The sequence below is a fragment of the Parasteatoda tepidariorum genome, chromosome 3 (assembly GCF_982258835.1).
Source record: "Parasteatoda tepidariorum strain Cologne lab strain chromosome 3, Ptep-v5.0, whole genome shotgun sequence".
Lineage (NCBI taxonomy): Eukaryota > Metazoa > Arthropoda > Arachnida > Araneae > Theridiidae > Parasteatoda > Parasteatoda tepidariorum.
In genome coordinates, this window is record NC_141757.1 from 107,389,374 (window position 1) to 107,412,080 (window position 22,707).

Here is a 22,707-nt window from a genome sequence, read left to right on the forward strand (position 1 = left end):
ATTGATTTTGGAGCGATTAAAACCGTTTATAAATAAAAGAGAATAAATTATACTACAGCAGAAAGAGAACAGTGTTGAGAGAAAATTTCTTTTTATCCCTGTAGCAAGGTTTTGCTTTCTCTCCTAATTTTAAATTATAAAAATTAATGTTGTAATTTGTTAAATCTGTTCTGTTACTTCTTATTGAGTAAATTAATATTCGCCGGTTTTTCAGTATCAAAATAAAAACTACTTCCGGAAATGTTCCATTTTGTATCCATCTCCCTTCCCCTCTTTATCCTGCTGAACAATTCTTGATTTCCCAGCAGACGATGCCAATTTCACGCCCTCGTTAGAGACGCATCGATGTTGGTTAACAAACTAGATAACAGATGGCAGCATCAGTTAGTCATCGTCTTAAACTTTCTTTTTTTTTTCGTTCGACACACCACCGAGTGAGCGAAAGAGTTGTTTAGCTTTTTACCAGCAACAGAGTACGGTTGAGAGTCGGTTTGCCGAGTAATGCGAGTGTTGATGACCGGTCACTCGGTTCGCTCAATGTGCCGGACGATAATAGTTACAAAATAAATAAAGAACAAAAGAAAGGGAAAGCGTGAAAAATCCTTCACACGGTAGCTGATGCTGCACAAAGTCTTTCCCGTTACAAGAGGGAGACTTTTTTTTATAACTTTTTATGGTCAATATGAACTGTCCGAAGCAAATAGTCTCTCCGTAGCTGTGGATTATTAGCTGAAAAACTAGCTGCATTACTTTCTCCAAACAATGCCCTCCGGCACTTCAGGTAAGTGCTTTCAAACGATTTGTAACTTTTTAATAACTTTTCGCATCACGTGGTCGAGGTGCCTGTCCTGTGTGCCGTAGTTGTTACAGACGTGAAGATATATTTTTTTTCTTATTATTTGTTTATCTTTCAACAGCTGGGAGAAGTTTTCCATGCGGAATCTTTAACCTATGTAAAAACATTCGATTTTGATTTAATTATATGCATTATAAAGACTGCATTTTTATCATTTAATATTGTTTTTATTTATTTTACTGATTTTTTTTGTGTTTCATTAATTTTGCTGTTATTGATTAATTCTCATAGTGGTTGTGACAGAGTCAATTTTGTACGACAAAATTTGCATAAAATTGAGATGTTTTATCGCTTTGCTCAACTTGATTAATTTTCATAGTTGCTGTATTGGATTCAGTTTTATGCTTATGACTTTTTTCACTTTTTTCACATATTCACTACAACGGCAATTTCGCTTACAAATTACGGAAAGAAGTAAAATATATATTTTTCAAGCAGCCAATAAAAATTTTACTATAAACAAATGTCTATAAAATAACAGTAATTATCATGAAAATCATTCAGCTCATTTTTAACGCAATTATGTAAAGATCTGATGATATTTGCCAGTTATAATTAAAATAAAATATGTGTATTATCATTACAATACAAATAAACGGTGTATTCACTTGAATCCCAATGTAAATTTCATATTGTGATAAAAAAATAATTAATAATGCTGAATTTCAAGTACAAATTCTTTGGCATTAAGTAACAAATTGAATAATATCAATTTATAAAGTTCAAGTAAATATTTATTTTACTTCTAGGAAACTTATAAGAAATTAAATTCCAATTTAATTTCAATGTGATAAAAAATGATAAAATCAAATTATAGATTCGCGAGACGTGTCGAAAATAAGTTAATCACAATTATTAACGGTACACGTTTTAATCGCTATTGCTGCACAAATGAGCGATTCATAAGTTTTAATTACTGTTGCGGGACCGATTAATGGGTGGTTTTATAACGTGTCATAAATATTAGTATCTAATTTTGTATAGTATTTTACATCATATAGGAAGAATTTGAATAAATAAATTGTAAAGATTATTTATTAATTCATTAAATTGACAGGGAAAATGTCCAAAATTCCTTTAACAATAAGTTGCTGTAAAAAACAAATAATGTACTTGTGACAAAGGTCGAAAATTAAGCATTAATGTTACAAATTAACGTTATTACGTTTTAGTCGCTACACGACAAAAATCAACTGAATGAACGTTTAAATCATTTTTGCGACATGAAGTAATATTGCAATCACTGATTACACTACACAAATTAATGGTTGTCTTGACTCATTATTATAACTAAGAGCGGTATTTGTTTATGATTTAGTTTAATTTTTACAATATTTTTCATTTTTTTAATATCGACAAATATCACATACTTTGCTATTTGCTGAACAAATAATAAAAGCAGTTACAATTATAATAGTGTAACAGATAAGAAGTACTTAGATTAAAGTTCAGCATACTCTTGTTATGCAAGATGTTCTTTTGAAATGTATTATATATTTTTAATTTTAATTAAAAATTACAGACTATTTGCTTTGCTTCAATTTATGCCGTATTACCAAAGACTATTTTTCTTAAAGCTTTTTGTAACGCTTTCAGTAGTGTAATGAAAAATGTATACACAATTTAAGTTTTGCATTTACCTATATGAAAACATGAATGTTTATTTAATTATAAGTTATTTTATTAATTTTTGTTTAGTCTCTTGGTCACTTCATTTGAGATTTTTTATCGGCGAAGTACATTCATATCAAAGCTATTTAAATTATTTCATTTTTGATTGGTATTGAACTACAAATTTAAAAATTATTTTATTTGAATTATTTTATGGATATTTACTTTGAAATATTTTTTATTTTGCTATTTGTTTATTTTTATTTACTTAGTTAATTTTTTTGTAGACTGGAGTAAATGCTAGTGAATGCGAGAAACCATCCAAAAGTTAATTGATTAATCTTTCATAAGTTAATTGATTTACTAACACTGTTTTTCAAATGAAAAGAAACGTAGACTCGTTACAGTGTAAGTGCATTATAATCACGTGACGCAACTATGTTTTGTAGGTAAAGAACAAGTTTTGGTGAACGAAAAGCGTTATGTCCTTGGAGCGAACATTTTTATGCTTTCTTATATGCATATCGACTCCGTGTGTAATCGTCACATTTGTATTTTATCGTTTATTGCTATCTATTTCCTTTCTGCTTCCATTTTCATAATAACGAAATAAGTTAATTAAATTAGTTCATATTGTTACAAATAATATACATGTATATAAATGATTCCTTAAATATTGCATTAGGTTATAAATTTCTGAGATTTCGTCATATGCTAATAATACCTTTAACGGATTAATATTGTGAAAACATGAGTTATAAAGTATCATAGATACGTTATCGGGCAATATTTTTAAATAATCAATTCTGTATTGTGCATCAAGTATCCCTAAAAGTACCCTTTATGGAGAGATATTAATTCGTCATTTACATAAAATATTAATAGCATCTTTAGCGCAGAGATATAGTTAATTCAAGACTTCTGTAAAATAATACTCCTATATTAAATGGAGGGATACTGTTGATGCTAGACTTCTATAAAATGCTACAAGCATCTTTAAAGGAATGGCATTGTTAAATCATCATTTCCGTAAAATATTACAAGCATCTTTAACGGATAGATGTAGTTAATACTAGAAGTCTATAAACTGCTACAAGCATCTTTAATGGAGAGACATTGTTAAATCATTATTTCTGTATAATATTGTAAGCATCTTTAACGAATAGATATAGTTAATGCAAGACTTCTGTAAACTGCTACTAGCATCTTTAATGGAGAGACATTGTTGAAACATCGTTTCCGTAAATTATTGTAAGCATCTTTAACGGATAGATATAGTTAATGCAAGACTTCTATATATCTTCAATGCAGAGACATTGTTGAATCATCGTTTCCGTAAATTATTGTAAGCATCTTTAACGGATAGATATAGCTAATGCAAGACTTCTGTAAACTGTTACAAGCATCTTTAACGGAGATGCATTGTTAAATCATTATTTCCGTATAATATTGTAAGCATTTTTAACGGATAGATATAGTTAATGCAAGACTTCTGTAAACTGCTACTAGCATCTTTAATGGAGAGACATTGTTGAAACATCGTTTCCGTAAATTATTGTAAGCATCTTTAACGGATAGATATAGTTAATGCAAGACTTCTATAAAATGCTACAAGTATCTTTAATGGAGAGACATTGTTAAATCTTCGTTTCCGTAAATTATTGTAAGCATCTTTAACTGATAGATATAGTTAATGCAAGACTTCTTAAACTGCTACTAGCATCTTTAATGGAGAGACATTGTTGAAACATCGTTTCCGTAAATTATTGTAAGCATCATTAACGGAGGGATATAGTTAATGCAAGACTTCTGTAAACTGTTACAAGCATCTTTAATGGAGAGACATTGTTAAATCATCGTTTCCGTAAATTATTGTAAGCATCTTTAACAGAGGGATATAGTTAATGCAAGACTTCTATAAAATGCTACATATATCTTTAATGGAGAGACATTGTTAACTCATCATTTCCTTAAAATTCTACAAGCATCTTTAACTATGGGATATAGTTAATTTCAAGGCTCCTGTAAAATATTGCACTCCTCTCAAATGAAGAGATAATGTTAATTCATCGTTTCTATAAAATACTGCAAGCATTTTTAACGGCGAGATATAGTTGATTCAAGATTTATATAAAATACTACCACTTTCAAAATACTACTACTACTTTCTTTAATGGAGAGATATAGTTAATGTCTTTCATAAAATACTTAAATATAGAGTCATTGTTAATTCATTGTTTCCATTAAATACTACAAGCATTTTTGACGTAGTTAATGCTGTATACTACAAACATCTTACAGTCTTATAAAATACTAAAATTATCTTTAATTGTGAGACATAGTTATTTATGATTTCTATAAAATACTACAACTACCTTTAACAGAGACATGTTTCTTTCATGCTGTATTGCATAAGTCCTTACATAAGTTGAATTTTTTTCTTATCTATAAACTACATTAATAATTTTAAACGTTAAATTTCGTTAAAAACAAGACTCAACGTGCAATCTTTCGAATAAAATTGTTTACTGAAGGATGAACCAATTCTTTTATATATATATATATATATTTTACCAAAACTGAGCTCTGTTATCGGTATGAACTAAAGGGAAAAAATATAATAGAATTACTTGAGTTGATACGATATTAAGATAATTAGAAATATTTAAGATAAATAAAAAACTGAATAAGTGCTACTTAAAAAAGAAAAAGTGGTAAAATTGAAAAAAAAATTAAAAAATATCCTTTTACTTCTTAAAGCGAAACTTTAGTAGTGAAAATAATATTTTCCTGAAAGAATATTTATTCATTGAAAGTTAAAAAAGATAGTCTGTCAGCAGTGCTATCATAAAAACGCCCTTAAAAAAGATTATGTATAAAAGCAAAACAGAAAAAATAAAAGTTTATCCTAATTTTTGAAAGAAAGTCTTAAAGTTAAAATTTTAGTTTGCAATTACCGTATTTTCAAAAAAAGAAAAAAAAAATGAAGATCTAAGTCTAATAGAAACCCTCTTTATTGCCGCGTCATGATAAAAACGTTTATAAAAACAAATGTTTTTAAAAAAGAGAAAGCTAGATAAAAGCCAAAACAAAAATCGCTCTTATTGTTAAAACAAAAATTGTAAACGTTTAAAATATCAATTTAACTTTTTCACATTGCCGTATTTCAGAAAAAAAAGACCATAAGAGAATAACGTTTATTAAAAACGCTCTTTAAAAAGCTGTGTCTTAATAAAAACGCCGATAAAAAGAAAAGTTAATAAAAAAAAGTGAAGCAAAAAAATTTGTTTCAGTTCTGAAATGTAGCTTTAACGTTGAGAATCACACTTTTACGTGTTTATATGTTTTACCGTACAAGAAAAACGTGACAATAAAAGAATTATCCGTAAAACAGCAGAAACGAAATAAACAAAACATAAGAAAAATTTCTCAATTCTTAAAAAAAAAAATTTTGTTTAAAAAATGACGTAATAATCTTGCCCGAATACAATTTTAAAAAAATAATTACAAAACTTTTGGTTCAGTATAAAGTAATCTAGTTTCAATTCTTCAAGTTTCGTTTTTTCATTTGTCTTTCAGATCATAAATTAACAAGTCTTAGAACTTAATAAACATGTGTAAAAACTATTGTAAATAATGTATAGTAAAATATACGACTTTAGATTCTTTATTAAATCAGACCGAATATTAGCAAAAGGACAGAATAGTGGCTGGATATTCCTTGCATCCCTAGATTTAACTCGCCTTTTCTTTTTTTCTGTAATTAAGAATCTAGATAACAACGGAGAAAATTAGCTTAGACTCACAAATCTAACTTAGGTTATGCCAAACTAAAAATATTTAGGCCGGCATATTAAACTTAAATTATTGCTGATAAAATATTTTGGTAGACAAAACTTAATTTAGATCATAGCGAAGTAAAATAGTTGGGCATACAAATTTTATTTACGTCGTAGCGGATTAAAGTATTTAGGCATTTTTGTAAACTTATTTAGTCATTGCTGAAATTTTAGGCAGTATATAATATATAAATATTAAGGCAAACATATTTAACAATAGAAAGACTGAAACTTAGTATATATTGCCCAAACGCATTAAAAATGACTGGATTGTAAAAGAATAAATAATGTTTAAAGAAATTTGTTTAAAATTAATTTTTAATATTTTTTATATTATTTACAGTTATATAACAAGTTATTAGTAAGTATTAACAAGAAAAAAATTATATGCTGTACAAAATTCTAAGAAATTGTGCCATTATATACATCATTGTTTTTCTAATTGAAATTAAAAGCAATCAAAATGACTTCCTTAGGCAATCTAGTGTTAACTAAGATCACAATGAAGTAAAATATTTTATAAGTTTAGTAATTCAGTAATCACTCATTGATGAAATACACTCTTTAATTGTATCTTCATCGTTCCAAGTTCTCCCACTTCTGTTCTGCTGATGTAACTGAAAGCTTCACTGATCATCGCCATTTTTTTTATTTTTTATTCTTTCTTTCTATTCCTTATCGGCGATTTCTTTTAAGCCCCTGAAAAAGAACAAAAATAAAATAAAGCCCTCGCGGAAGAGTGCTCAAAGTACTCCTCTTGAAATTCAAGGTAGTAACAACTTCTTGTATCCATGTTATTATCTGTTCATCACGTGATATGCAGTGTTAGAACGTCGTTACATACATTTGCATGTTTGGCTATCTTCAGATAAAGCGAAGTGAAAATTTCTTTTTAAAACGGACGATGAATTGAGAGGATAATCTGAAGGCCTTTTTTATCTCCATAGCTTTGTGACATATTTAGAACATATTTCGTGATATTTTTTTTATTCTTTTTTTTTTTTACTTATTGTACGTCGCTACACCATGTCAAGGTTAAATCGACCATTCGTCTTCAGTCCTTCTTTTTGTTTTTGCGTCTATTGTTTTGTTTTCTTCCTTTCATTTACAATGGAATAATTTTAAAACGTTCAGTTTTCTTCGGGACATGTTGACAAATTGGATTGCCGACGTAAGAGACAATTAGAACATTGTTGCATTTATGAAAATTTTCAGTCGTGCATTTGCATCTGTAGTATTAGTAATTAAATAGCGTGTATCAGCAAAAAAATTGCGGTTTTCAATTTGCTTGTCTTCAGTAATATTCTCACGTATTCTTCAATATTGCACGTCGAAGTGGGCGATAATTGACACATTTATTTCATAAATTATTTGTTTGATTATTGCGTTTAACTCTTTTACTAATATATTTCTTAGTTCTATTAAAGTGCCTCTGTATTTTTTTTATAAACTTACAAAAAAAAGTTGTTTTTTTTTTAAATTTTAAAACATTTTTTCGCAAGTATTTAAAAAAGTATCTACATTATACACCTATTTCATTTTCACAATTTAATTTCTTACGTATACTCCCGACAAAGTTTGACAATGTCAATACCTGATGCTGCCGAAATTCGAACAAAATCGAAAATGTCAAAAACAGAACCTCTCAGCTCAAACCACTGATGGTTTTTGTGACTGTTGGATCTGTTAACTGAATTGATTTGATTAATTTGAAACAAAATAAAAAAAAATATAGGGTTTTTTGTTTAAAAAAAATAATCTGGAATAACATATTTTTAAAGTGCACCATAATTAACTTTAAAACTTTCAGCAATTTTATTTAAAAAAAATCGTTATGTTACTGATTTAGTTTGAAATTGTCTATGTTGCAATGCGTATAATAAAGTTAAATTGAACCAATTTATGCAGCTCAAATGTGGCTGTTAAATGCTTGAAGAGCATTTTTATGTAAATAATTAAAATATATAAGACTTCAGAATTCCAGTTTGAGTGATTGTGTCATGATCATGTACGATGCAAGTGTCATAAAAGGTTTAAAAAATATAAAGAAGTCTTTACACATGTGGAGCATCGTTTATACGACGCCGAAGGGACCACCGAAAGACGTCGTATAAACGATTACGTCGTATAATCGATTTTAACTTCTAAAACTGAAACTAACTCTGTTTTCAGTTAATTTTAATGTTTAACGTGTTGAGTTACATAAATTTCTAAATTAGACAAAGCAAAACAAACAAATAACCAAAGAAGAAAAATTGCAGTGAGCAATTTGAATGTATGTTACCTTTAATTATATTTTCCTGCTATTAGTCTCTACAATGCTTTGAATAGCGAGTTGAACTTACTGCTTTCTATGATGCAATTTTAGATTTCCAATCACTGCCAAATCTAATGGCTGAAGCGCACTTGTGCAATTTGCAGGAAAAAAGGGAGCTTTTACATTTTCCGAAATAATTAGTATCGATGGGTGCGCTGGACATTGGTCGATGAATAGCAAAATTTTTCGTTTTTCCTTCTTCATAACATTGTCAAGTTTTTTCAATCATCTAGTAAAAATTACGGTCGACATCCAAGCATTCTTGTTGACACCCTTTTCTGTATCATTTATGTTGGCAAATTCCGCCCTTTTTTAAAATACACAAGTAAAAATAAAAAATTAAATAAACGTGAACAAAATCTAAAAACCGACGTATAACCGATTCTGTGCGTCGTATAAACGATATATTTTTACATTAAAATGTATAGGAATGATTTGGGACCACACTAAAACGTCGTATAAATGTAAACGTCGTATAAGTGATCGTCGTATAAACGATGCTCCACTGTATTGATACTATAATGAATAACAGCCAATATGCATTCATTAGAAAAATAACGAACATCAAAGCTTATCTTAAAAATACATATAATAACTATAAGCGCGAACTAATATATTAAATTATTTATATTGTACAATTTTTAAGTATAAAATTATTGATAATAAAAAGTTTTTCAAAGTAATATTATATATATATATTTCATAATTTTTAAATAAAAAATTATTTAATGTACGGAAATTATAAAATATAATAAGACATTTTTCTTTTGTCTTCTATTATAAAGATGGATTTCAATGCAATTGAAGTAAATTGTAATATATTTTTTTAGCATGAAATTTTTTTTTTCAATTTACTTCATAAAAATAATGTGTTTCAGCAGTTCCAGTACCTTTTAAACTTAATCACTCTAAACCGTTTGGACATGTTAGCTTGTCTTACCTTGACTAAACACTTTTATTACATATAATATTCTAGTTTGAACTGCTTTGTTTACTTTTTAGCTGTGATTCTGTTAATGTTCCGTCTTGCACAAAGAATATTTTTTTTTTCGAAAAGGACTGGTTAAATTTGATGGGGTTCTTAAGTAAACGACTATTACTTTATGTTACTAACGGCGATTACTATACGATATTTATAGCTTGTTTTTTGTCTATTAAGGTTTTGTTTATTAAGGTTTTTACAGTCGCTGCACCGCCCCTCGCAATTTATAAATGATAGAACACTGTCCCTTTTAAGATAAAATTTTTTAAATATTTTTCGTGTAATTAAATATACAATTAAAAAAAGAGAATTATTTTTGCTCTGAATTCTAAAAAAAAGAAGTCTTTATTCCAAGAGTGCTTTAACATTTCCTAGACGGAAACTGCTACGAAACTATCCAGTAAGTGACCATTGGAAAAATTCTTAGTTTAAATGTCACTCTACAGGGGTCTGTTTAGAAGAAATTTGGATCCGTTAACGTCACAAAATATCTTTTCATAAAAACGGACCCTTCACAAAATGATTTTTCTTTAAACCGGACCCTTCACAAATTTGTTTATCTTCATTATTGTTTTGTTAATCGAATAAACCCTTCCCAGGGCAGAAAACAAGAAAGATGGATGTAAACGAATTAAGTTTTGTCTTCGGCAGGCGCTTCTTACATTATTCGTACGAAATGAATATTCTGCGTTTAGCAGTATAGGCTAAATGCCAAATATTTGCATGTTGCATCTCTAATTTAGAAGCAGCATTGCTGTTTATTTTTGAAAATGTAATTTTTTTTACTATAATTTTACAGTGCTGAGCATAACTTCGTATCTCTTTACAATTTAAAAACTCCTTGAAACGTTTTTTTGCAATAACCGGACCCTATTTGCACAAATTCATAAAAACAGGACCCTGGTTGAAAGAAAGTGATTTAACGTTTATTTTATATTCACAAATTAGGAGTAATATTTTCACAATTTTACAAAAAAAGGACCTTTCACAAAATGTCTGGACAGACCCCTGCTCTATCTTATCTTGATTGCTTCATGGAAAGCGCTGTTGGACTTGTTTCTGAGCTTCTACTTTATAATTAAGTCTAATTTATAATTAAGTTGATTTATTCTCAATATTCTACTTTAATAATGAGAAATGGATTAGAAAAAGTATCTCAACTTTTAATAGGGAAAATTTTTAAAAATAATAATTTTCACAGAAGTTTGACTCACAGGTAACTTAGCAAAAAGTAATAGTATTATTCGTTATAAAATCATCTATTTTTTTAAATGAATTGTAAGATAATTTCTTTTCATTTGTTATATAAAATTTTTTGATACTAAAAAAAAATATTAAGCTTTACAAGAAGAAAATATCTCTTGAATTAATTTTCTCTTTTGCAAAACAAGAATCTGTCAATGAGAAATTTGGGCTTGATATCGGACCTTCCGTAAATGATTTTACCTTTAAAATTTTACAAACTAAACTTATCTATTATTAAACTATTTTTACACACACTGTTTTTACTTCAAAAGGGTCCCTTCACAAATTATTTTATCGGGAAAATAGACCCTTGACAAAATATTTTGGCTTAAAAACGGATCCTTCAAAATATTTTCAATTTAAAAATTGACCTATCACAAAGTCTTTCCTTTGAACAATAAAATCATTGATTAATTTTTAAACTTAAAACTTTTTACTTAAACTTTTTTAATTTTCACATAAAAATTTAACTTTAAACACCAATTACCATTATACATCTATTGCTTATTACAAAAAAATAATTAAGCATCATTGGCATCAATAATATTATTTTTACATTTCTCCTAAACGAATTAGTGCTATTTCTTTATTTTTGCTTTATCGTCTTCATTTCAATAAGTACTTATTTATTCAGCATCATTGGCGTCTATTATAATTTGATTTTTTATATTTCTCTTAAAATAACTTTTTTATTTCAATTTGTTCATATTGCCAAAATTAATTGGATCTCACTGGAGTCCCTTTTAGTATTACGATTTTTCACAGTTCCTCATAAAGAATAAATACCTTTTCTCCATTAATTCTGCTTTCTAAAACAGTGCTATTTTAATTAAATTATTATCTAATAACAAATTTAAGCAAGCATAATTGAATTCATTAAGATTCGCGATTTTGTATATTTTTCCTGTACAAATTAGAACTATTTTTCCATTATTTCAATACACAACACTTTATTTTTTTTAATTTCAATTATTGTTGATTTTAAATTATTTAGTTTTTTATATTCATGTTTTAAGAGCATAACTCTTAATAAAATTAAAAAAACACATAGTTTCAAATAACTGTAGTAATATTAATTTGGTGATGTACTCTCTCTATGCTAACCTATTCATGCTGATCATTGAGTTTATCTGAGATCACGAGTAAAAAATAATTAAATGTTATAGACCGTGCAAAAAACTATTTTTCTATGAGAGCTATAAGCTAGCAAATATCACTTATGTAATCTTTAAAATATTTGAAAGAAAGAGAATCGAACTATTTAAAAATTTCGAACAAATTTCGGGATCGTGGGCTGAATTTGTCCTTTTCATTCAGGATGATAGAACAAACGGTTCAGGATTTATAAGAAAGACCAAGTCCTTAATTTTTATTATTAGAGATAAAAATAAAATAGACAGAAATGCATAAAAATAGATAAAAAATAAAAATAGATATAAATAATAGATACCAAAAATAGATTTAAAAAATGCAAAATAATAGATTAAAAAAAAATTTCCAACTTGTAAAATATCAAATTTGAAATTTTCGATCGAACAATTTTTGTCGGACTGGATAAAGATGTCGTAAATAGTGGGACGTCACTATATCAGGGACATAAAAATGCCCATGAAAACTAAATTTTCCAAGCGTATAAATTATAATTTTGTTATATTAAATGTTAAATGCAATTTGAAACTTAAATGTAATTTATTTAGTAAGGAAGAAACAAATTATTTTAATCAAAAAATCCGGGCATTTATTTACATCCCTTTTTTCCGTCATAATGCACGCAAAGAATTTTCTAACAATTTCAAGATTTCTCTCTTGGAGGAAAGTTTTCTGTTTTATGAAATCCTAGTGGCTCTTCATCGTCACAACTCCTAATTTCAGCTATTAAAACTTATCTTATTACCATATATTTAGCATTTATCTTATTTTGTTTCATTCAGTTGAGCATAAAAAAATACAATACAAACAATATCTCACTTGTGTAGATAGTTGTGTCAGATGCTTATATAAGCATAAGTATGAAATTGTACTTTCTGTACCCCTTGCAGCATTTTGGCTATATATCTTATCGACTCCTATTTTGCTTCAGTGTTAAAAAATGCATAGAAAACAATGCCTCACTTGTTTCGCTAGTAATGTCACATGCATAGGGCACAAGGGCAAAATTATACTTTTTGTACATTAAACACCCTCCTACCTTAATTTTAAACTTTAATTTTATATAAAGACATACTTGTAAAGAACAACTATCTCATCATGTTTCAACTACCGTTTTTTAGGAATTCACTGAACTATAATGAATTGTCATTGCCGTGACTTTTGCACGAGTATTTTAAGTGGATAAGGTTTTGTCCCCATATATTTTTCTATTTTAATATAAATTCCAATCACTCAGTATTTTCGTCTCCATTAAATAATTAGTGAGCGCATGCGCATACCGGCTGTGTTGTTATTTCATCTTTAAAGGGGGGAAAAGGGGCTTTATCAACAATACTGTTTTGTTATGCACGCAGGTCATTTTCGCATATTTAAAATTAAAAGTTACACGAAAATTAACATATTATCACTTTAATACATTTTATGCAATCAAATTTTTAAATTTTAATTTAAATGCTTTTCACTATGAATTTAATCCCATTTCATTTTCCACTTCCTTTTTCGCTACGAATTCAATCCCATCGAATTAATTTCGTAGTGGAAAAGATTATTTTGGTATTTAGATTTTCGTAATCCAGTTACGTTTTCGAACGCAAATCGTTCCGCACATTAACGACCTTTTTAGTTTATTAGTGATATTTTATTTTGCAAAATCGGACACAATAACACAATGTCTCTTAATTAACCATGCCGTTTTGGCGACGGATTTGTAGTTTTGACCCTCAAATATTGGGAAAAGTTGCCGATCTTTAAAATAGAGCCTCTTTTAGTTTAGTCAGTAGATGAATCGAAAACTTTTGGAAATATGGGGCGGTATAGTTTTTTTTTTTTTTAAAAAAAGCAGCCTTCACTGAGCTGTTTGGTGGTTGCAAGTCTATTGAGGTCGGATAATCAGATTCAATTGATAATCAGATTCTTACACAATGTAAATAATACCCATTTTATTTCACTCTGTTATATTCTATTCCGGTAGATTTCTTCCTTAAAGATCCAATTTAATTTCCTTAGATTTAATTGAAGTTAATTAATAACCAATGTATTTCATTCTAGACTATTCAAATAGATTTTTTTCTTTTGGATTCCATTCCATTTCATTTTATTCAGTCACATTCAAAATCAATTCGACTCAATTAAGTTGCAATAAATTTCAAAAGGCGATTTGAGTATTATTTTCATTCCGTATTTATCCCACTCAGTTCTGCGGATTTCGAACTAGTCGAATCAATTTCAGAGAATATTCTTAAACACTGTTCGCTTGACTATTCTAAATTTACTCATTACATCCTTTCCTTATCTCAACCTATTTTACGCTTATTAAATTATGCTAAAAACTAATCTTTTTAATCCCTGACCCAAACACACAAACACCGTTTTGTATACAACACCAAAAACCATCGATCAAAAAAATTAGAAACCTCGGAAATTGGGAGACTAGAAAACGCGGGAAATTAGAAAACTCGGCCTGTGTTACAAGAATAATTATGCTTATGAACTTCAATTATTACGAAGTATGAAGAAGTACTTAATTGTGAAAAACAGGTTTTGAACTGCCTACTTTGTAGAAGGTAGAACTACCAGTTATTCTGTATTACATTCACGTAAAAATAAGCTTTGAGTTCGGCAGAATGTCATTGATAAAATATGTGTTACTATGTTGGAAAGATTTGAATAAAATAAAAATCCACTAAACAGGTTCAGCATTGAAAAAGTGAAAACCAACAGACTTCCAGTTTGGCGTGCTACCGCTTGCTTGGGTATGAACTTAAACTCTGCCGCCAGACGAAATGAAATGGTTCAAAAATTTAAAATTTATTCCGTTCGCAAGGTCGATGTTATAAAGATGGTGACCTTATTCACGTTTTGCTTTCTGTCGTTTTGAACTGCTACCAAATTCTGTATTTATATGTTGTCCGAATGAAGTATTGTTTTATAATGTAGATTAAAAACAGAAAGGTTTGTTTAAAATGTAAATTAAAATTTGGAGAATATAAAAAGTTTATATTTTTGTGCAGTCTTATATCCATGTTTAGTTTGATGTATGATGGTAACTGAAAAAAGTTTAAAAAATTGTTAATTTCTGAATTTTTAAATATGAGAAACTTAATAACAGTAACTCTTTTCGCTTTTAAAATTAAAGAAAACAAACACTTTTATATTAACGATTGAATAGTTTAAATAAATTTTTCCCAATCATACATTTGAATTTATGGTAATAATTTTAAGTTTATGCTAGTAAGAATTTATTTTTCTTCAACGCTTAAGTTTAGACATCTTAAAGCTTAAAACTCTTATACAAATGCATTTCTTTCAAAAAATATGAAAAGATAGTCATAGATGTAATTTTATAACAACGTTTGTTTCATTTTTCATGATAACTTTTTAAAAGTTTTTAAAATCCATGAGAACATCACGCATTGTTTTCACGAGCATCGTCGTATTTTGGGTGCATGAGAAATATCGACTTTTCTTAACTTTCAACTATGATATCGGTGTAAAAGTCTTAAAAAATATGAATGCATAATCTAGGTATACATCACAAGATTGTTTTAAACGTTATAAATCAAATTAAAAAACCATTTTAGGGGCAGTTTAAAATGAAATTTGTGTCCACTAATAGTTCCTTCGCATCATAATCATTCATATAAAAGGACTCTTTCTAAATTACTTAATCGTATAAACGGACCTTAACAAAATGTTCCATTTCAATAAAGGACCTTTCACTATATATATCATTTAAGATATAAAACCTTTACAAAACTCTTGAAATACGGAGTAGAGCACGACTATAATTCATAATTTCTTTCGTGGTCCCTCTCCCCGTAAAAAAAGGGTCCTACGCTAAGAAGGGTTTTTCATAAGTGTGTCAAATTAATAATTATCGAATTTAAAAACTCCATGCTCAAAACTGAAACATCATTTTAAGCGGTATGCATCGTCTCGAAAAATATGTAACGAAAGCAATGTGTGAGAGGAATGATGCCCGTTAGCTGCCGGCAGTTTTTCGAACCTAGGACCTCCGAGAGCGTAGTAGGATGTTCTAACCACTATAATGTACAACTTAGTCCAGAGAAAGTTAGGAAGCATTTTAAAGTGGCCGCTGCAATGACAAATGATAACATACATTCCATTCGCTTGAAATTTTGTAAGATGTAGCAAAATAAGCAAAGGGAAATCAAAATAACCATTCTCCTGACTAAGATATTGGGACATATTTTCCAAATTACGACCCTTTGTACCATTAAAATTAGTATAACATGATTTGTTATTTCGTCAGCCACTCTATAAAACTTCATAATTCTACCTGAACAGGGATGTACAAATGATGGTAGGCGCATCCTACTATGATCTTAGAGGTCCTTGAATCGAAACCTGCCGATGGCCAACGAACATGTCTCTCACACCTTTCTTCCCTCCACATCCGTTTTGAGACTATGCAAATTGTTCGAAAATAAGAATGTGCTGTTTCAAATTCTACTATTTGTTTCGGAGTTATAAGGACGCATTTTTGCTCGAGAAAACCTTTTTTTTTTTTAGTTTAACAGAATGATCCCGATTCTTCGTTCATTTTAAATTCGGTGAATTATAGATAATTTTTCACAAATTCACAAAATTAAGATTCCCAATATCGGAAAAAGAACACCGATTAAAAGAAATCTGAAATTTCACCTTCATGTATATATATTGAAAAAAAAATGTGTACATATATAGTTTGTTTTCTTAGTAGCAATTTTCATATATCAGTAGAATGATGCAGCAATTTGCTTTTTCGGCGAAATTTTTTTGCCCCAACTTAATCTTCCTATTCTGATTAACTGATCTTTCATATAAAAAAAAAGAACGTTCTATTTTTTTTTAAAAAGCATGTAAAAAAAGAGTATTATTTTTTACAGCTACTCTTTCTTTGCTTTGATGTAATTAGTAGTTCATGAAATGTTTAAAGTTTATGTTTTACGTTGTTTCATAATTACCATTCCAAGGGCTTTCGAGTAGAAAATTATAATTAATACTTTTATTTTTATACAATTGTATTTTTTCTGGATTAAGAAAATATAAATATATATATTGCTTTTATCCTTAGCAGCAAGGTAATACAACAAGGTAAATGACTCGGAATATATAAATGAATGCTAGAATGTTGTAAGTTTAATAAACTGTGAAAAAGGATAGTTTTCGTGAATCATGTTTAACCCTTTGACACAGATGTGACAGAAAGTGTACTTTTTATTATTATTTTTTATTTTTTTAACTGTAAGAAACAGCCTAATAGCTACCAAAAAGATCTTTTAGGTCATCGGAATTATACTTCTGCTAAAATATAAAATTCAAAAAAAAGTAGTTTGAAAAAAAATATTTTTTTTTTATTCTCATTTGAAATTATATTAATATTTGATTTTGTAAATTAAAGAAATTTCAGTGGTGAATAACTGTTTTTCTTATATCTAAATAACTGCAAATAAATACAAATAATAATAAGAAAAAAATTTTAAAAAATAAAAACGAAATATTGCTTGGAAGCCGTGTTTTGAAGATCTTATCTTTAATGCAGAAAAAAGGCACCTGTGTTTCAAGCTGTATTTCATAACTATAAATCATTAAAATGCTAAATATATTATTTTTTCACTCTTTTTGACCTAAATTAATACAAAGTGATTAAAAAAAAGCATGAAAAATATGTTTAATAAAAATTCTGTCAGTGGATTCAATTATGTGTTTTTCTGGGTTAAATTAAAAATATATAATTTCTTATGATAATTAAGATCTCGAAAGTTTTATGTTTTTGAGATAGTAATTAATCTTCTTCGCAGGGCTGTAGAATCGAAGTCGAAATATTGCAAGAGTCGAAATTAGAGGCGGAAAAATTTGGTCGATTTTGACACCGGTTAGTTCGAATTTAGGTCCAGTTGGTGAAAAGAATAAAAGAAGTTTTCATTTTACGAAATTTATTTAGAGAAATATTTATAAATTATACGAACAAAAATGTCACATGAATGAATATATGACATATTTTTTTCTTCTTTTTTTCAATTATAGCTTATCTCAAACTAAATTTAATCTTATTTGAACATTTTTAAGCCTATGTATGATTAAATTTTTAAAGAAAACGAACAAAGAAAATAACTGAACCTATAGAAAAATTGTTAATTGATTATAATGGGGAGCGAAATTTCCAATAGCTAGCTCGTCATTTGTGACCGAATATTTTGGCCTGGCGAGTAAGTTTTGTTTTATAAATTGTATTTTATGTTTCAAATCGAACTACCATAATTTTTCTTAATTTTATTTATGTTTCTTTCTGGTTATTTTTTAACTATAATCCATTTCATCTGCATACAACCACCTGTTCCGCGCCTAAATAAGAACATAAAATAATAAAAGAAAACTGGTCCAGCATCATCATTTCTGTCCAAAATTTAGTAATTGCTGGCAACAGTATTTTAATTTGAAAAAAAAAAAAAAAAAAAGATCGTTTTATTCGAATTTGGGATAATCTTGTTTTTTTTTTTTTCTTCTTTCTGTTCAGGCGTCTTAGTTTTTTCTTTCTTCTCTAGGGTTTGAAAAAATAGACAGAAAAGAAACGATTTTTTTTTTCGTTGATTACGGTTCTTCGTGGTTGGCTAAGTTGAGAAAATTCTTTTCTGTTCAAACGATAATTTGGAATAGTCACACACTAACCTTTCTCAAGACTAGAACTTCCTGAGTGATGAAAAAAAAATGTATAACAAATGGATTTTCAAAATCTGATGGACCGAATTGTTTTTTAAAGAAATTCTTTTTCATCTACAGTTTTACATTGTAATTTAATTATTTCCATAATATCGGTACCTTGAAACATTTAGTACTGTTTGAAACACTCTAATATCTCTTTGTAATTTAAATATTGACATATTATCAATTTATATATTGACATATTTTAAACGATTTATTATAATTTTGTTATTTGTCAACGTATTATTTAAAATTAAATTAAAAATGAAGCACTTAGCGTTGTTTTTTAATAAATATGTTTTGTATTGATATTACGAAAGATTTTTGGCTCCGCAGTGGACTGATCGTTAAGACATGGTTCCCAGCAGATCACCAAAATCAAGCATCACTGCCCACGGTCAATGTGCGGGTGGGTGGACACTTGGATCAGTTTGCGTAGGGACCGAAGGTGTGCCGTATTGGACCTCGTTAAACTGCTCTACCGTAAAGTGCTAGACTTAGCGTGCAGGTCGTCGGGCTACCGTAGTGGAGGTGCCATCCTCTCTGCTGAGGATCAAAATTGTAATGGCATGTCTTCGGATCATCCTCATGGATGTTTCCTAGACCGTCGCCAATAGCCCATTGTGCAGCTCTAGTGCGACGTAAAATGAAGTACTACTACAATAAAAACGAATGATTTTTGTGACTAAAATTCAAAATTTATTATCAAACTAAAAATAAATTGTACACCGAGGAATAAAGTACCGTCAAAAGTAGCAAAATATGATGACATTTATCTTGTTTCTGGGTCTATGGGAACACCAAAAAGCACGGTAATTTTTGGCGAAGTATTTTGGTAATGATTTTGGGAAAAAAATAGCAACAGAATTGTGTTTTATAAAGTGAATTACAATTTTTTAAGTGTGGTAAAATTTGTTATTATTATCATTATACCTGAAAGCCTTTATTTGTTTAAAATAATTTTATTTTTATTTTTTACTAACTGTGTGGTAGTAAGAACTATAATTTTGAAAACCAGAATTTCGCATATGTATGGTTTAAATATCGTATATTTTGGTTTTATTACCAGGTTTATATTTACAAGAAATAAATTTAGTATACAGTACGGTAATTTCACCGGAATTTTTTTCTCCATGTTGAAGAAATTTTCCTGCATTTTGCTGGGGGCTCATTATTGCTGAAACGGAAAATGTTTTAAAAAGATTTGATTAAATGTTTATTATTGTCTCATTTATTAATAATTTATTTTATTTTTATAGATTGTATTCTATTGATTTATTTTACTAGCGGAATAAAAAATAAATATTTTAATCAAGTGATAGCACTAATTTCTTTCCTCTTCATTTAAAAAAAAAAAAATTTATCCTTGCATAAAGTAAAATGTGAATTACTTTTTTTTTTATTAAAACGAATAGCTTGAAAATATCATTAATGATTCATTTTTAATACTCCGAAAAGAATGACACATAGAGAGCATTTAAATCAATCATTCATTTCAAAACAAATTGAAAAATGACTAGTTTCACTAAAGCAAAATTACTGTTTTCTTAAAATATTAATAAAAAGCTTGATCATTTCCTGAGAATTGAGCTCGTTTATCAGCATTCATATATCGTATAATTTATTACCATAAAGGTTAAATAATACTTCTTAAAAAAAGAACATTTTGTATAAATGATGCTGAAAGGTATCATGATAAAATTACCAAATTGTACTACATTTATCGAATTTTAACGCATATTCTAAAACTCTATTTTATAGTTATTTATTACCATGATCAATACCAAAGCACTTTCTTTTTGGTGTTCCCATAGAGCCCCATACAGCAGACAAACCTCAATATTGTCATTGAACATTTTGTGTGCTACTATGTAAGTTTTAATACCAACCTTTTTAAAATTTTACATTTTAACAATCAGATATCTGTTTCACATTAATTGTTTAATACATGGGTACACATGAAAGTTATTGTAGCACGAATTTTTTTAATATGCAATTAAATATTTTTAAAAATCTACTTCTTATTTTAATTTGTAATTCAATACTTTTGTTTTGTACAACTTGGTAAAAATCTGACAGTAATATTTAAAGTTCCTTCAAACATAAAAGAGTCCTTCATAAAATTTTGATAAAGCTGCGGCCCGCCATTTGATTTGTGTTTTTAATTGTGGCCCCCGGCCTCATGTAAGTTGGAAACCCCTGTTATAGAACATATTCCACTTCTGTTTTTCTTGGAGATTAAAACCGCTTAAATCCCCCATGGTTAGCCGACTGAAAGGGCACCTTTTCAATGTGTAATTAACTTAAAACTGGTATTTGCCAAAAATAAATACACGACTTCATTGGAAAAGGAACTCAAAATTAAATATATCTCTTATCCAGCCCAACGTCTTACTTGTATCGGAAACGTTGAGATGATAATGCATAATTCAAACGCTTTTAAATTTCATATTCTCTCCTTTATATTTTTATTCACTCCTGTATATTTATCGTTTAATACTGATATATGATAAATTGTTCGATTTATCACAGAAAAGAAAAGCATTAATGTGGTAATTATCAGCAATCATGCATTACAAGCATATATAAAAGTGTGTGCATCATACTCAAAACCTAACTAAGTTCAAGAATAGCAAAACAAAGGATATGAAAGGATATAAAGATGCTTACAAAAAAATATACCCTGTATGTGCCTGCGTTTTTTTTTTTTTTTATTAAATCACTCGTCACCTTTAAATATGTAACATTCGAGTACTATATAAAATTAAAATGTAGAAAATAACCAAACGATTAAAAAGACTTTCATCAATTCAATAAAAAAATGATAAAAGAAAACGATAAAACGATTATCTCAGTAGCAGTTGAGCGCGTTTTGTATGCTAGTTCGGTTAATTTCGCCACTTTGCTCTCTGAAAAAAAAAAATCTCTTTTTTAAAAGCTTTCCCATAAGATAAATGATGCTCGTAGCTAAATTGTGTCATTGACAATTATTTTACAGTTTATCGATTTCTTGATGTAAACTAAAATACTATGTATTATTTTTAAAAAAAATTAATATTAGTTCCCCTTTTTTTTCTTCGAAATTTACATAAAATATTTTATTTTAATCTTGATAATCATTTGCATTTTTTCTGTCCTTAGCATATTTATCTTTTACGTTTGGTATCGAATTTCTCGACTTCCAGACGATGTTTGTTGTTTAAAGAATTCGATACAATTTGCCCTTTATACTAAACTGTAACTGTCACTATCTCTTCCGAAACATAAGGATTGATATTTGTAAACTACCGATTGTTGAATAGCTATACTAATCTTATCTCGTCTTACCCTCAATTAATAGGTTAACAAGTATTACATATTTACCATTATTTAACATTCAAACCCCACCAACATACTACTTAACTTCCTTTAATTGAATTAGTCTATGAATTAAATAGCAAACGTTTTTCAAAATTTATAAATTTTCGTTATTTTTTCACGAATATTTTTTATAATATAATTGGAAAATTCGTTTTAAAATAACAAAAAAGTTACCTTTAAAAAAAAGATAAGAATTATCTCATTTTGTTTCTTATCGACTTAAGAAATTTAGTTTAGATAAATATGCATTGCATTTTTACTTATTTCTGAGTTGAGGACTTTACAATTATTAATAAAAGAGTAAATAGTAATCAACTTATTACAGGTTCCAAACGATTTTGTTAGTTGTGTTTTTATCAATATTGATATTTATTTTTTCTTTTATAAGTGCCCCTATTCGAATGGAAACATATCTGCAATATGATAAAAATAGAATTTCGTATCAGAATATTATTAAACTTTAAAAAATAAAATAAACTTCCTTAATCTTTTAATATTTTTGATAAGTTCAGCGTTCTTGAGCTTTTAAAACCATTTTTTAATAGTGTAATATACATATTTATCTATTTTTGTTTCTGTGTTAAACGATTTTCTTTGTGTACTGTAGTTGTTCAACAAGTTTTAATATGGTAATAAACCAGAA

General features: G+C 28.2%; 1 protein-coding gene across 10 annotated transcripts in view; it reads left to right on the plus strand.

Moving 5' to 3' along the window:
- LOC107453971 (TGF-beta receptor type-1) overlaps nucleotides 1-22,707 on the plus strand; it is a 755,412-nt gene that overhangs the window by 509,451 nt on the left and 223,254 nt on the right. Inside the window, exon 1 of one of the 10 annotated variants that reach the window (XM_016070997.5) lies at nucleotides 418-781. The exons of 8 other annotated variants lie outside the window; for them this stretch is intronic. In XM_016070997.5, the coding sequence (XP_015926483.1) occupies nucleotides 763-781 (19 nt within the window). In that variant the 5' untranslated portion in view covers nucleotides 418-762. Of the gene's footprint in view, nucleotides 1-417; nucleotides 782-22,707 lie in introns of those variants that run through there. One more of the 10 variants, XM_016070996.5, reaches the window with a different exon arrangement.